The following is a 17739-nucleotide window of genomic DNA, read 5'->3' on the forward strand; positions in this document are numbered from 1 at the left end:
CACTAGTGCTGTTACTGCATGACAGAGACCAGCGGAGTCCTCGCAGTGAAAGACTGGAGTCACAGTGGGGTCTTGGATAATAGCTGCTGCTGCTATTAAGGGTAGCGGCTGCTGCTATTAAGAGCTGCGACTGCCGCCAGCGGTATGTACAAGAATAATGTCTCTATCAAAGGGTCTGATTCAGAGTTGATCGCAGCTGCACATTTGTTAGCAGTTGGGCAAAACCATGTGCACTGCAGGGGGGGCAGATATAACATGTGCAGAGAGAGATAGATTTGGGTGTGGTGTGTTCAATCTGCAATCTAAATTGCAGTGTAAAAATAAAGCAGCCAGTATTTTACCCTGCACAGAAACAATATAACCCACCCAAATCTAACTCTGCAAATGTTATATATGCCCCCCTGCAGTGCACATGGTTTTGCTCAACTGCTAACAAATTTGCTGCTCCGATCAACTCTGTATTACCCCCAAAGATATCTTTCATTTTTTGTTAGATGGCTCAGTGGTGCCTAATGGTAGCGCCGGACCTGAGTGTACCTAATAAAGTGACCAATGAGTGTGTATCTATGAAAGTAAAAAGGGATCTAAAGCATAGTGTGAAGGTGCATACACACGGTGATATTTTGGCTGTCTTCAATTTTGACTATGCGATATGGACTATGCGATATTGGCTATGTGCGATTTTGACTACAGTAAGTGCCAATTTGGACTATACTTTAGTACTAGTCAAAATTTACTTGCCTGCACAATCTAACTAACCTTGCGATACCGACCGCGCGGGAGTTTGCATCGGGATCGAATTGGGATCACAAGGTGGCTAACACCTTGCTATTTGCACTAACTTTCCTTGTGATTTTGACTACATAGTCAAAATCGCAAGGATATATCTCACCGTGTGTATGCACCTTAAAAGTAACAGGAGTCAACATAGCAGAATGTCAAGGTCAGATTGTAGAGGGTTTTAATTTTGCAGAACTCAACTTCTGTAGGCATCACAGATAAGCAGTTCTTCCCAACCCTTATAACAGGAAAATCATGGTCTGTGTACTACTTTTATATGTTTGTGTTCTTATCAGAAACTTAGATTTTTTTTTTTTAAGGAGTCTTATTATAACTTTATCGAATAAATCACAGTGTTAATGAACCACCATATTTAGAATGGGGACCAAGATAATGTAGAAAGAGGAGCTACTTGCAGCAATTAAATACTTTTATTAAAGTCACCTAACAAAAGAAATATGCAATTAATTATATCCCATGATGAAAGAGTTGTCTATTCTAAACAAAACTTAAAGGGAGTACACACGAAGAGATCAGTGATTACATTCTAAGCAATCTGACTAGATTGTTTAGAAATTAAGCACGTATCTCTCCGCGTGTATGCCCATAGTGCTAGCAATGCGCGGGGCTATCGCAGACTCTAGATTTGGCATGCATGCCAAATCTAGTAGATCACTCACTTCACTGCTGTGTGAAATAAGCGTCCGTCCCCCCACACACACACACAGACCCCATCCCCACCCCTACCCTCGTGCTGAACGGGGGGTGAGAGATGTGTACTGAGCGGTCTGTGCTAGATCGCTCAGCACACATCTTCCAGTGTGTACGTGGCTTAAGATGTAGCCACATGAATGAGAAAATAGGATTTGAAATACCTACCAGTAAATCCTTATCTCCTAGTCCGTAGAGGATACTGGGGTCCACATTAGCACCATGGGGTATAGATGGGTCCACTAGGAGCCATGGGCACATTAAGAGAGTTTAATAGTGTGGGCTGGCTCCTCCCTCTATGCCCCTCCTACCAGACTCAGTGTAGAAACTGTGCCCGAGGAGATGGACAAACTTCGAGAGAAGGCTATACACAGACAGCGGTCAGATTCGAACCAGCACACACACACAGCAAAAGGAAAGCCATGCTAACCAAACTTGAACATGAACAGCAACAGCTGAACCAAATACTTAACCAATTAACGAAGAAGGAAACACGAAGCACTGGGCGGGCGCCCAATATCCTCTACGGACTACGAGAAAAGTATTTACCGGTATGTAATTAAAATCCTATTTTCTCTTACATAGCAGAGGATACTGGGGTCCACATTAGTACCATGGGGATGTACCAAAGCTCCCAGAACGGGAGGGAAAGTACTGAGGTTCCTGCAGAACTGACTGACCAAACTTTATGTCCTCAGAGGCCAAAGTATCAAACTTGTAGTACTTAACAAACATGTTCGAACCAGACCAAGAAGCCGCTCAGCAAAGCTGTAGAGCCTAGACACCCCGGGCAGCCGCCCAGGAAGAACCCACTGAACGAGTAGAGTGGGCCTGTACAGATCTTGGAATCGCCAATCCTGCCGTGGAATAAGCATGCTGGATAGTTAGCCTGATACAGTGAGCAATTGTCTGCATAGAAGCAGGACACCCAATCTTGTTGGGATCATAAAGCACAAACAGCGGGTCCGATTTCCTATGACGAGCTGTCCGCTTCACATATACCTTCAAAGCCCTCACAACATCCAAGGACTTTGAAGTAGCCGAGGTGTCAGTAGCCACTGGCACAACAATAGGTTGGTTGATATGAAATGCTGATACAATCTTAGGAAGAAACTGCTGACACGCTCTGAGTTCAGCACTATCCTCATGGAAAATTAAGTAGGGGTTCTTGTGAGACAATGCCTCCAACTCTGACACACGTCTTGCTGATGCCAAGGCCAACAGTTTGACAGCCTTCCACGTAAGAAACTTTACATCTACCTCTTGTAAAGGCTCAAACCAATCTGAATGCAGGAACCGCAACACCACGTTAAGATCCCAAGGAGCCGTAGGAGGCACAAAGGGCAGTTGGATGTGCAGAACCCCTTTCAAGAATGTCTGAAACTCAGGCAGGGCAGCCAATTGTTTCTGGAAGATCATGGACTAGGCCTAAATCTGGATCTTTATGGAGCCCAGGCGTAGGCCCACATCCACACCTGCTTGCAGAAAAAGGAGGAAACGCCCTAGTTGAAACTCCACTGTAGGAAACTTTTTGGATTCACACCATTTTTTCCAAATAAGATGGTAATGCTTAGACGTTACACTGCCTTCCTAGCTTGGATCAGAGTAGGAATCACTCCGTTCGGAATCCCTTTCCATGTTAAAATTTGACACACAACTTCCATGCCGTCAAACGTAGCCGTGGTAAGTCTTGATAGACGAACGGCCCCTGCTGTAGAAGGTCCTCGCAAAGAGGAAGAGGCCTAGGATCCCCTATTAGTAATTCCAGAAGATCCGCGTACCAAACCCTTCTTGGCCAGTGCAGAGCAATGAGGATCGCCTGAACCCTTGTTCTTTTGAGAATTCTTGGGATGAGCGGAAGTGGAGGAAACACGTACACGGTCTGGAACACCCACCGAGTTACCAGCGCGTACACAGCCACTGCTTGTGGGTCTCTCGACCTGGAACAGTACCGCCGGAGCTTCTTGTTGAGACGAGAGGCCATCATGTCTATCTGAGGTATTTCCCACCGGCTTGTCACCTCCGCGAACACCTCTGGGTGGAGGCCCCACTCTCCTGGATGGAGATCGTGTCTGCTGAGGAAGTCTGCTTCCCAGTTGTCTACTCCTGGAATGAAGATTGCAGACAGCCCCTACTGCGTGACTCTCTGCCCAGAGAAGAATTCTTGTTACCTTTGACATTGCAGCTCTGCTCTTCGTTCTGCCCTGTCAGTTTATGTATGACACCGCTATTACATTGTCCAACTGAACCTGAATGGCTTGATCTTGAAGATGATGTTCCGCTTGTAGAAGGGCATTGTATCTGGCCCTTAGTTTCAGTATGTTTATTGGAAGGATGGCTTTCTGACTTGACCATTTTCCCTGGAAGGTTTCCCCCCCGAGTAACTGCTCCCCAACCTCTGAGGCTTGCATCTGTGGTTAGAAGTATCCAATCTTGAATCCCAAATCTACGGCCTTCGATCAGATGAGAAGTCTGCAGCCACCAGAGGAGCGAAATTCTGTCTTTCGGTGACAGGCGTATCCGCTGGTGCATGTGAAGATGTGATCCTGACCACGTGTCCAGGAGACCCAGTGGAAGAATCTTGCATGGAATCTTCCATACTGCAGTGCCTTGTAGATGGCTACCAGCTTCCCCAGTAGGCGAATGCACTGATGAACAGATACCCGGGCTGGATTCTGACATCCCGGACCATTGACTGGATCACCAAAGCTTTTTCCAATGGAAGAAATATCCTCTCTGTACTTCCGTGTCGAGTATCATCCCCAAGAAGGGAAGTCTCCTTGTTGGTTCCAAATGTGATTTTAGAAGGTTCAGAATCCATCCATGATCCTGGAGTAGTTAAGTTGAGAGACCAATACTCTGCATGCAACAACCTCTCCCTAGAAGATGCCTTTATCAGTAGATCGGCCAGGTATGGAATAATGTTCACTCCCTGCTTGCAGCGGAGGAGCATAATCTCTGCCATGACCTTGGTGAACACCTTCGGTGCTGTGGAGAGGCCAAATAGCCAGGCCTGGAACTGGTAGTGACAGTCCTGTAGTGCAAACCTGAGATAGTCCTGGTGAGGCAGCCAGATCGGAATATGAAGGTATGCATCCTTGATATCCAGGGATACCAAAAATTCCCCTTCCTGCAGACCTGAGATTACTGCTCTCAGATACTACGTCTTGAATTTGAATACCCGCAAATAGGGGTTCAGGGATTTTAGGTTTAAGATCGGCCTTACCGAACCGTCCGGTTTCGGTACCACAAACAGGTTGGAATGATAACCTTTGTTCTGTAGGTAAGGTGGAACTGGAACAATGACCTGTGTTTGTATCAATTTTTGAATTGCCTCTTGCAGGATTGTACTTTTTTCCCGAGAAGCTGGTAAGCCTGATTTGAAGAATCTGTGAGGTGGGAGATCTTGAAACTCCAGTCTGTACCCCTGGGCAACAATCTCTTTGACCCAGGGATCTAGGCATGATGCAGCCCAGATGTGATTGAAATCTTTTAACCGTGCTCCCACCTGCCTGTTCTTCAGGCAGTGTGGTCCACCGTCATGCCGAAGGCTTTGAGGAAGCAAAACCTGAGGTCTGCTCCTGAGAACCTGTCACTGCAGGTTTTCTGGGTTTTCCTCGACCACCTCTGAAGGCAGTGGAGGAACCCCTGGATTTGTTTTTACATTTTGCTGTCCGAAAAGGACAGCAGTGTAGGTGCAGGATATGATTTCCTAGCCGGTGTAGCTGCGGAAGGAAGATATGTCTACTTACCCGCAGTTGCCTTGGATATCCACGTATATCCAGTTCGTCACCGAACAGGACCTCACCTGTGAGGGGCAGGCTCTCCACACTTCTCCTGGAGTCTGCATCCGCAAGTCCATTGGCGTAGCCACAGTCCTCTGCGTGCCGAAACTGCCATAGCCGTAACCCGTGGGTTAAGCAGGCCAATTTCCTTCATGGCTTCCACCATGAAGCTTGCAGAATCCTTAATGTGATGTAAATCAATTTCACTCCTATTCATTGAATCTAAATCATCAATTAGGTTACCTGACCATTTTACAATGGCCCTAGAGATCCACGCATAAGCAATAGTGGGTCCCTGGGCCATGCCTGCAGCTGTGTACAGGGATTTCAGGTAGTCTCAATCTTGCTGTCAGCCATATCCTTTAAGGCGGATGTGCCAGGGAGAGGTAAAACAACCTTTCGTGATAATCTACTGGCCTGTGTCATAGGTAGTGTTGCAGATACCAGTCCCTCACTAGGCTCCACCGCTGGGCTTCCCCTGTATGTGTGCAGCATTTGGGCGGGAGAAAAGTAAGTATAAAAACGGTCTCTCCCTCAGCGTACTGTGTGAAAGGGGACGCCACCGGGACACCCAGGTGAAAGGGGACGCCACCGGGACACCCAGGTGAAAGGGGACGCCACCGGGACACCCAGGTGAAAGGGGACGCCACCGGTGAAAGGGGACGCCACCGGGAGACACCGGTGAAAGGGGACGCCACCGGGAGACACCGGTGAAAGGGGACGCCACCGGGAGACACCGGTGAAAGGGGACGCCACCGGGAGACACCGGTGAAAGGGGACGCCACCGGGAGACACCGGTGAAAGGGGGGTGTCTACCTGGTATAATGTGTATAAGAGGCGCTACTGTGTGTAATTTGAATTAAGGAGACTACTGTGCTGTGTAATATGAATTGGTATTATTTTGTGACTACGCCCCTTTCCAATGAAGCCAAGCCCCTATATGTTGACGCGCACCTACGGAACTCACTGGCTCTATTTTCAACATAGGGTGGGGCACCAATTCTCTTTCTGGCACCAAAATGTCTAGTTACGGCTCTGCATTGGCTGTAAGTTAGTGGTCGTTGTCCTGCTGCAGAATAAATTTGGAGCAAATCAGACGCCTTCCTGATGTTATTACATGATGGATTAAATACCTGCCTGCATTTTTCAGCGTTGAAGCACAAAGAAACGGGCAACGTTGAGTACTTTAAGCGCAGTGGTCAGTCAAAGACGTGGGAACAAGGCCAAGCGACTCAACAATGCATGAAAACACAGGAACTGAGGTGTAGAAAAACTGCAGCAGGTGCCCTGGACTGAGTCAAAATTTGATATACAGTATCTGGCTGTAACAGATGGCAGTTTGTTCACCGAAGGGCTGGAGATCGGTACAATAATGAGTGTCTGCAGGCAACAGTGAAGCATGGTGGAGGTTCCTTGCAAGTTTGGAGCTGCATTTCAGCAAATGGAGTTAGGGATTTGGTCAGGATTAATGGTGTCCTCAATGCTGAGAAATACAAGCAGGCCCTTATCAATCATGCAATACCATCAGGGAGGCTTCTGATTGGCTTCAAATTAGTTCTGCAGCAGGACAACGACCCCAAACATACAGCCAATGTCATTAAGAACTATCTTCAGAGTAAAGAAGAACAAGGCGTCCTGGAAGTGATGATATGGCCCCCACAGAGCCCTGATCTCATCATCATGGAGTCTGTCTGGGATTACATGAATAGACAGAAGGGCTTGAGCAAGCTTACATCCACATCTACCTACCTACATGTGGCAAAGGTCTCCCGTATCATACCAACCTTGAGTAATTTTTCTTGTTACTTTTTCCTCTAAATTGGCAAATTGTGAACTAGGTATTTAGGATTAGTATAATTAGCAATGTTCCGTGGAACAATAAATAGGTCTGTTTGGCACGATTTGATGATAACTATAAGGGGGCACATCTGTAACTTGACTGGTCATAACTTTCTCAATAGTGGAAGGCCTTCTGAAAATAATAGTATTTATCCAATGTACGGTCAGACGAAGTGTAGGAGTAAATATGTGATAACGCCTATTTACCTAAATTAAAATGCAGATTATAATGCCTGCATTATAGAAAGCCCTTACCAAAAGTTACACACCCCACTTCTGTACCAGCTTGGCACACACCCAGGCACTTAAACGGAGCTAAGCAAAGTTCTCTCTGCCACAGATATGGAGTCCCTCCTTATCATCAATGTGAATAAGGATCACACATTATTAAACAGACTCTTGAATGCTACCACAACAATCAATCCACTGCTATGACAGTATTTTAAGCAATGCTTATAGCAAAGTGAAGAAGAAAGGAAAATAATGTACCTATCCCTACACACTCAGGATAAAGCTACCTTTGCTTTTCTAAAGTTTGAGTCCTGCAGCATGCAAATTCTTACTGAAAGATAAAATAATTCTAACTTAGTACCTAGTAAAATCTGGTGGGACTGGGGTGGTGACGAAAGAAGCCATGGGTTTCCTATGAACCTGCTGAAACATCATTAGAATTTCTGGACTCTTAGAGATAAGTTCACTCTTACTGCAAGACCGAAGCTGTGGAAAGAAAAAATAAAGAATTTACACATTATCAATGATTTAAAAATGTAAAAAAAATCATCACGTGATCCAAGGTAACCTTAATGTATGTAGTAAATGGAGCCAGAGGCATAACTCCTACAGGCAATTGGAGTCGTTTGCTTCCGTGCTGCAAACCCTGAAGGGGCACCTGCATGTACAGCAGCCCCTGTGTGGCTCACAGCGGGATCCAAGTGTGACCACTGCTCTTCCAAAGCAAAGTTAATCGGCACGGCCCTAGGAGACCTGCTGACACCTGCAATAGGGAACAGGACAGCTCCTGTATGGTACCACTCAGCCTGCACTGCAGCAAGCGGAAGTGCACCCACCACTGCTACTGGTATATGTAATGGGACTCGCAGGTCAATGCTGACTCTGCATGCTGCAGACGGCTGAATCACAGCGTACCTGGAGCCCTGTAGGCCAGCTGAGATCAGTATCTATATAAATCTGAAAGGTGTGTGTGTGATTATTGGGGGGGGGGGGGGAGCCACCAGACTCCAACTAGCCTCCAGGCAACTGGGATGAACTTTAGCCTCTGCATGGAGCAGACCAATTATTATTTTTTACTTTTAAAGCGACAAAAAAGCCTGCAGCGCCATACAATAGGGGAAAAGAGCATATAATAAAGTCATATCACTAGGCAAATAAAATATACACAAGAAACAGACTACTGTGTATAAGGCATAATATGACAGAGATGGGAGCAGACAAGTGGAAGAAGGGTTCTTTCCATTAAAGCTTACAATCTAATGAGGAAGGGTGAGACAAGATGAGGTGACCCACAGAACTGTGTGTGTAAGGAGGCTTTGCAAGTGACAGAAGTGTTATGATGAACAGATATGTCTTTAAGGACTGCTAGAAGCATTGGAGGATAGTGGAGAGTGTGACTAGATGTGGGAAAGTATCACAAGCAATATAACACATATATTCAATATTATATATATATATATATATATATACATACATACATACATACATACACACAAGTGTGTAAAAAAATAAAACAAAATATATATATTTTATTTTTTAAACGGTACATTCCAACACATGTAATGAACTTACATTATTATTAACCATATTCTTCTTCCTTTACTAAAAACATTATATTAAGAAGACTAATACAAATTAGGAGTTACATTCTAAAATAGGCAGATACAATCGCATTAGTGCAGTATGTCTGGCCCTAAAGGCATAAAAATATTTAGTGAGGTTCCTTCTCTCTGGAGGTTGGATGTCTAGCAGTGGACAAAATAGGATTTGAACCAACAAGTGGCACACATAGGTAAAGCATTAATGGGCCAACTCAATTATCCTCACGTGAGGCGATAACGACTAATGTAGGCTAAAAATATGCGCTGCAATATTTTGCTATTCAATCAGAAATCCGCCTCAAGGTAATTCGGTTCTCACAGATTTCAGGTCGCAGCTTCAGACTAAGTGAAAAGTATGAAAAAAGAAATGCTTATTTGAATGCAAAAATGTTGGTACACAGTGCAGAAGCTATGTGACACTACTCCCGATGAATAACAATGTATTTAGAGGTTTTTATATAGGAAGATATGGCCAATGATGAAATCTCATTTTGCAGATGATTTTCACTAAATCGGCCCGTAAGTGTCAACAACCACACAGGTTTATTATTCCTAAATAACAAAATGGGCCCAGTAAAGAAAATCTAGGCTTCAAAATACAATTTTCTTATGATGAAGAAAATCACAATCAAATCTCAAGAGCGAAACAGCTTATGGAAAATAAAGTTTAACAGTAAAGTTCGCCCAGGTAATCAGGCCGACTGGATGAAATCTCACATGTGTACAAATTAGAATAGAGAAGATATGTGAAGAATGAAAAATCCAGAACTTTACTTCCATGGAGTGCACTGATCATAAGATTCTCAAGGTCCCTATATGCCACTTGGCATACCGGTTAATTGCGATTCCTGGACTATATATTGTCAACATTGACTATGTCTAGAAACTAATATGGATAAGACAGTACAGACGCCAGTATGCCACACGGGTGTAATGTTGGCAGCAGCTGAACAAAAGTAGGGTGTGAACCTCTGGTTTACAAAACCGCAAATGATCACAATGTAGGTATAAATGCAACAGTGCTAATAGCACAGTAAAATACGTCTTGTACAGTAGGTGTTTAATATATAAGCAGGTGCAGGATAAGCAGCTGCAGGTTGAATCAACTATCTTTGATGACTTTTTGCGGTCCTCTTCTAAATCCTTATTTGACCCTGTCTCGAATAACGCCTCTTTAAAAACATTCAACAGGCTCTTAGAGGAGTCTGTTAATAAGTTTACTGCTGCACCAGGAAAGATCCGGTATAATTTATCAAAAGAGGAAATTACAGCGTTACAGGAGTTATCATCATATGAGGACATGGTTATTCACCCTGCGGATAAGTGAGGGGCGATTGTTATCCTAGATATAGATTATTATAGAGCTGAAATTATGTCACAGCTGGCAGAGTTTGATGTGTATTTAAGATCGAGTAGGAGCCCTACGGTGGATTACCAAAGGGAACTGGCCCAAATATTACAATCAGCATTAGAAGGGGGATTTATCTCTAAGAGGATCTTTGATGCCCTTTGTATCCAGGGGTTCCTGTTCTACATACCCTCCCAAAAATACACAAATAGAATACTAGACTGCCAGGTCGTTCCATAATTTCAGCTCGCAATTCATTATTTCAACCTGTGTCTCAACTTCTTGATTGTGTTGTTCAACCTTTGTTGTCTAAAAAAAAGGTATTTTCTTAAAGACACAACTACCTTTTTGAACAAACTGTTGAAAGTAAAGGAGGTTCCTGTTGATACATTAATGTGCTGTTTGGATGTGTCAAGTTTATATACATCCATACCGCAGAGTGGTGGTATGATTGCTATGAGGGATTATTTTTTTGAATAATTTTTTACCTTGTTTTACGTTTTATCATGACTTGTTTCTCCAATTGCTAGAACTTACATTAAATAGGAATTATTTCCTGTTTGACGGGCAATTTTATTTACAGCTCCAACGGTGTGCCATGGGTTCTTCCGTGGCCCCCTCGTATGCGAATATCTATATGTTCACACAGGAGGATAGGATGTTCTTGAATAACCCAAATGTCAATTGCTATATACTCTGGTGCACCAGGTATATAGATGAAATTTTTATGCTTTGGACAGGAGGGGTTAAAAGGTTTGTGGATTTGATGGAAGAAATCCATCATCTGGATTCTCCGATTAAATTTACATATGTCTATAGTAACAAGGAGGCTGTATTTTTGGATGTAAATATTTCACTCAAAGATGGTTGTTTCGCAACTACAGTGCACCATAAAGCGACAGATAGAAACATTTCTTACAGCATCTAGTCATCACACAGTGGCCTTGAAAAAGGGTTTGCCTAGAACGCAAATGATGCAGTGTGCCAGCATCAGGAACTGGATGCCCTGATTAATAAGTTTGTGGCCAGGGGTTACGATTATAAAACTTTGCTGAAACAAAAACAGGCAATTTTACTTATTCCCCGAAGTGAACTATTAGGTGCTTCAAATACACGTAATGAAAAAATGATCCCATGGGTGTCTGATTTCACGACTGCCAGTCCCATCATTAGGTGAGCCACACAGGCATTATGGCCTATTGTTAAATCAGATCCCGATTTACCATGCTTTAAACAGTTAAGACCAGTAGCAGCATTTAAAGGAGGATGCAAACTGCGAGATAGACTGGTACATACTAAACCACCAGGGTGCTATAAGTGCAGTCATTACACAACATGCAGTCATACGGTGGCATGCAAATCCTTCAAACACACCCGTGTTAATAAGATGTATGATTTCTCTTACGTCCTAGAGGATGCTGGGGACTCCGTAAGAAAATAGATAGGGCCGAAATCTGTACCTTAATGGAGCCTAATTTTATGCCCATATCCACTCCTGTCTGTAGAAAGTGGAAAAAACGGCCCAGATGGAAATCTACCGTAGGAGCATTCTTGGCTTCACACCAAGAAATATACTTCCTCCAGATACGGTGATAATGTTTTGCCGTCACCTCCTTCCTAGCCTTTATCAGAGTAGGGAAGACTTCCTCCGGAATACCTTTCCCAGCTAGAATTCGGCGTTCAACCGCCATTCTGTAAAACGTAACCGCGGTAAGTCTTGGAACACGCAGGGCCCCTGTTGTAACAGGTCCTCTCTGAGAGGAAGAGGCCATGGATCTTCTGTGAGCATCTCCTGAAGATCTGAATACCAGGCCCTTCGAGGCCAATCTGGAACAATGAGTATTGTTTTCACCCTTTTTTGCCTTATGATTCTCAATATTTTTAAGATGAGAGGAAGAGGGGGGAACACATAGACCGACTGAAACACCCAAGGTGTCACCAAGGCATCCACCGCTACTGCCCGAGGGTCCCTTGACCTGGCACAATACCTCCGAAGCTTCTTGTTGAGGCGTGACGCCATCATGTCTATGTGAGGAATTCCCCAAAGACTTGTTGTCTCTGTAAAAACTTCTTGATGAAGTCCCCACTCTCCTGGATGGAGATCGTGTCTGCTGAGGAAGTCTGCTTCCCAGTTGTCCACTCCCGGAATGAAGACCGCTGACTGAGCGCTTACGTGATTTTCCACCCAGCGAAGAATCCTGGTGGCTTCCGCCATTGCCACTCTGCTCCTTGTCCCACCTTGGCGGTTTACATGAGCCACGGCTGTGACGTTGTCTGATTGAATCAGAACCGGTAGGTCGCGAAGAAGATCCTCTGCTTGTCGTAGGCCGTTTTATATGGCCCTCAATTCCAGTATGTTGATGTGTAGACAAGCCTCCTGGCTTGACCATAGCCCCTGAAAATTTCTTCCTTGTGTGACTGCTCCCCAACCTCGGAGGCTCGCGTCCGTGGTCACCAGAACCCAGTCCAGAATGTCGAACCTGCGACCCTCTAGAAGGTGAGCACTTTGCAGCCACCACAGGAGAGACACCCTGGCACGGGGGGACAGGCTTATCTTCTGATGTATTAGTAGATGGGACCTGGACCACTTGTCCAGGAGGTCCCACTGAAACGTCCTTGCATGAAACCTGCCGAAGGGGATGGCCTCGTAGGCTGCCACCATTTTCCCCAGAACTCGAGTGCATTGATGAACAGACACTCTTTTTGGTTTTAGCAAGTCTGTGACCATGTTCTGGAGGTCCTAGGCTTTTTCCATCGGGAGAAAACCCCTCTTCTGTTCCGTGTAAAGAATCATGCCTAGGAATGATAGTCGAGTCGTTGGAATCAATTGTGACTTTGGCAGATTGAGAATCCAACCGTGTTGTTGTAGCACTCTCAGGGAGAGCGACACGCTCTTCTGCAATTGATCTCTCGATCTTGCTTTAATCAGGAGATCGTCCAAGTATGAGATAATTGTGACTCCCTGCCTGCGCAGGAGCACCATCATCTCCGCCATCACCTTGGTGAAAATCCTCGGGGCCGTGGAAAGCCCAAACGGCAACGTCTGAAACTGGTAATGAAAGTACTGTATAGCGAATCTGAGGTACGCCTGATGAGGAGGATATATGGGGACATGAAGGTATGCATCCTTTATGTCGAGTGACACCATAAAATCACAGCCCGGAGCGATTCCATCTTGAATTTGAACTCTCTCAAGTACAGGTTTAGGGATTTTAGATTTAAAATGGGTCTGACCGAACCATCCGGCTTCGGGACCACGAACAGGGTCGAATAGTACCCTTTCCCCTGTTGAACTAGGGGAACCTTGACAATCACTTGCTGTTGATACAGCTTTTGAATTGCAGCGAACACTACTTCCCTCTCTGGGTGAGAAGCTGGCAAGGCCGACTTGAAAAATCGGCGAGGGGGCACCTCTTCGAATTCCAGTTTGTAGCCTTGGGATACAATATCCATCGCCCAAGGATCCACGTCTGACAAAACCCAGACCTGGCTGAAGAGTCGAAGACGTGCCCCCACCGGTGCGGACTCCCTCAGTGGAGCCCCAGCGTCATGCGGTGGATTTAGTAGAAGCCGGGGAGGACTTCTGCTCCTAGGAACTAGCTGTAGCAGGCATTCTTTTCCCTCTACCCTTACCTCTGGCGAGGAAAGATGAGCACCGACCTCTTCTGGACTTACGCGACTGAAAGGACTGCATCTGATACTTTGGAGTTTTCTTTTGATGTGGGGGGAACAAAAAGGCAAAAAGGTAGATTTACCCACGGTAGCTGTGGCAACCAGGTCCGCGAGACCTTCCCCAAATAAAACTTCACCTTTGTATGGCAAAACCTCCATATGTTTCTTTGAGTCGGCATCACCCGTCCATTGGCGAGTCCGCAGGGCGCGCCTAGCAGAAACCGCCATGGCGTTGGCTCTCGACCCCAGCAGCCCAATGTCTCTTTGAGCATCCCTCCTATATAAGACTGCGTCTTTAATGTGGCCTAAGGTTAATAAAATGGTATCCCTATCCAGGGTACCAAGGTCAGCTGACAAGGTATATGTCCAAGCTGCAACTGCACTACACACCCATGCCAATGCTATTGCCGGTCTGAGCAAAGCACCTGTATGCGCATAAATAGACTTTAAAGTAGTTTCCTGCCTACGATCAGCAGGATCTTTCAGGGCTGCAGTGTCCGGAGACGGTAGCACCACTTTCATGGACAGGCGTGTTAAAGCCTTGCCCACCCTGGGTGAGGATTCCCAACGTACCCTGTCCCGTGCAGGGAAAGGATATGCCATAAGAATCCTCTTGGGAATCTGCAGTTTATCAGGAGTTTCCCAAGCCTTTTCAAATAACTCGTTTCGTTCATGGGATGGGGGAAAGGTTAGCTCAGGTTTCTTTTCCTTATACACTGCTCAAAAAAATAAAGGGAACACTAAAATAACACATCCTAGATCTGAATGAATTAAATATTCTTATTAAATACTTTGTTCTTTACATAGTTGAATGTGCTGACAACAAAATCACACAAAAATTATCAATGGAAATCAAATTTATTAACCCATGGAGGTCTGGATTTGGAGTCACACTCAAAATTAAAGTGGAAAAACACACTACAGGCTGATCCAACTTTGATGTAATGTCCTTAAAACAAGTCAAATTGAGGCTCAGTAGTGTGTGTGGCCTCCACGTGCCTGTATGAACTCCCTACAATGCCTGGGCATGCTCCTGATGAGGTGGCAGATGGTCTCCTGAGGGATCTCCTCCGAGACCTGGACTAAAGCATCCACCAACTCCTGGACAGTCTGTGATGCAACGTGGCGTTCGTGGATGGAGCGAGACATGATGTCCCAGATGTGCTCAATTGGATTCAGGTCTGGGGAACGGGCGGGCCAGTCCATAGCATCAATGCCTTCGTCTTGCAGGAACTGCCGACACACTCCAGCCACATGAGGTCTAGCATTGTCTTGCATTAGGAGGAACCCAGGGCCAACCGCACCAGCATATGGTCTCACAAGGGGTCTGAGGATCTCATCTCGGTACCTAATGGCAGTCAGGCTACCTCTGGCGAGCACATGGAGGGCTGTGCGGCCCCCCCAAATAAATGCCACCCCACACCATTACTGACCCACTGCCAAACCGGTCATGCTGGGGGATGTTGCAGGCAGCAGAACGTTCTCCTTAGCGTCTCCAGACTCTGTCACGTGCTCAGTGAGAACCTGCTTTCATCTGTGAAGAGCACAGGGCGCCAGTGGCGAATTTGCCGATCTTGGTGTTCTCTGGCAAATGGCAAACGTCCTGCATGGTGTTGGGCTGTAAGCACAACCCCCACCTGTGGACGTCGGGCCCTCATACCACCCTTATGGAGTCTGTTTCTGATCGTTTGAGTAGACACATGCACAGTTGCGGCTTGCTGGAGGTCATTTTGCAGGGCTCTGGCAGTGCTCCTCTTGTTCCTCCTTGCACAAAGGCGGAGGTAGCGGTCCTGCTGCTGGGTTGTTGCCCTCCTACGGCCTCCTCCACGTCTCCTGATGTACTGGCCTGTCTCTTGGTAGTGCCTCCATGCTCTGGACACTACGCTGACAGACACAGCAAACCTTCTTGCCACAGCTCGCATTGATGTGCCATCCTGGATGAGTTGCACTACCTGAGCCACTTGTGTGGGTTGTAGACTCCGTCTCATGCTACCACTAGAGTGAAAGCACTGCCAGCTTTCAAAAGTGACCAAAACATCAGCAAGAAAGCATAGGAGCTGAGAAGTGGTCTGTGGTCACCACCTGCAGAACAACTCCTTTATTGGGGGTGTCTTGCTAATTGCCTATAATTTCCACGTGTTGTCTATTCTATTTGCACAACAGCATGTGAAATTGATTGTCAATCAGTGTTGCTTCCTAAGTGGACAGTTTGATTTCACAGAAGTGTGATTGACTTGGAGTTACATTGTGTTGTTTAAGTGTTCCCTTTATTTTTTTGAGCAGTGTACATGCGCACCCTCGTGTCAGGGACTGAGGCGTCATCTGTGATATGCAAAACCTCTTTTATTGCAATAATCATATAATGAATACTTTTTGCCACCCTCGGGTGCAACCTCGCTACATCGTAGTCGACACTGGAGTCAGAGTCCGTGTCGGTATCAGTGTCTGCTATCTGGGATAGGGGACGTTTTTGAGACCCAGATTGGCACGGTGACCCAGCCGAAGCCGTGGATTGACTCCTTGCTCTTTCCCTGGACTCTGCTTTGTCCAATCTCTTATGTAATAAGGTCACATTTGCATTTAAAACATTCCACATGTCCATCCAATCATGAGTTGGCGTTGCAGACGGCGACACCACAATCATCTGCTCCACCTCCTCCTTAGCTGAGCCTTCCGCATCAGACATGCCGACACACTCGTACCGACACCCACACACACACAGGGATATAGTTATAAGGAGACAGTTCTCCAATAATGCCCTTTGGAGAGACAGAGAGAGAGTATGACAGCACACACCCAGCGCCAACTGACACTGGAAAATAATGTCCCAGATAACAGCGCTTTTATATTAGATTACTGTGTAATACACTCACTGCGCCTTACAAGTGCCCGCCCCCCCCCTCCTCTTTTCAGCCCTGTGTCACCGTGTTCAGCAGGGGAGACCGGGGAGCCAGCTTCTCTGCAGATCTCGGTGGAGAAAATGGCGCTGGTTAGTGCTGAGGGACCAAGCTCCGCCCCCTCCGGCGGCGGGCTTCGGTCCCGCTCAAAATATTTCAAACTGGCGGGGGATATAAAGAATTACTGCCTCCGCAGTGTCTATGCCAGATACAGAGGTTTTATTGCTGCCCAGGGCGCCCCCCCTGCGCTCATCAGTGCCCGCTAGTGTGTGTAGTGTGTGTGGGAGCAATTGCGCGCAGCTTTACCGCTGCGCGCTTACCTCAGTGAAGATCCGAAGTCTTCTGCCGCCTTGAAGTCTTCTTTTCTTCTTATACTCACCCGGCTTCTATCTTCCGGCTCTGCGAGGAGGACGGCAGCACGGCTCTGGGACGAACGGCGAGGGGAGACCCGCGTTCCGACTCCCTCTGGAGATAATGGTGTCCAGTAGCCTAAGAAGCAGAGCCTATCACTTAAGTAGGTCTGCTTCTCTCTCCTCAGTCCCACGATGTAGGGAGCCTGTTGCCAGCAGTGCTCCCTGAAAATAAAAAACCTAACAAAATTCTTTTTCAGAGAAACTCAGGAGAGCTCCCCTGTAGTGCACCCTATCTCCTCTGGGCACAGGACCTAACTGAGGTCTGGAGGAGGGGCATAGAGGGAGGAGCCAGTGCACACCCATTCTAAAGTTCTTTATAGTGCCCATGTCTCCTGCGGAGCCCGTCTATACCCCATGGTCCTTACGGAGTCCCCAGCATCCTCTAGGACGTAAGAGAAATAGTGGGTAACCGTAGTTTCCACCAGCCAGAGGACCTGTCCTTAAGCAGATCGATAAGGTCAA

The 17739-nt window shown here is 46.2% G+C and overlaps 1 protein-coding gene across 5 annotated transcripts in view; it reads right to left on the reverse strand.

The window, feature by feature from the left end:
- TRIM37 (tripartite motif containing 37) overlaps positions 1 to 17739 on the reverse strand; it is a 436939-nt gene that overhangs the window by 304486 nt on the left and 114714 nt on the right. For all 5 annotated transcript variants that reach the window (XM_063953906.1, XM_063953907.1, XM_063953909.1 and 2 more), the window contains one exon: positions 7708 to 7832. In XM_063953906.1, coding sequence (XP_063809976.1) covers positions 7708 to 7832 — 125 coding nt within the window. The remainder of the gene's footprint in view (positions 1 to 7707; positions 7833 to 17739) is intronic.

The sequence above is a fragment of the Pseudophryne corroboree genome, chromosome 2 (genome assembly GCF_028390025.1).
Source record: "Pseudophryne corroboree isolate aPseCor3 chromosome 2, aPseCor3.hap2, whole genome shotgun sequence".
Classification (NCBI taxonomy): Eukaryota; Metazoa; Chordata; class Amphibia; order Anura; family Myobatrachidae; genus Pseudophryne; species Pseudophryne corroboree.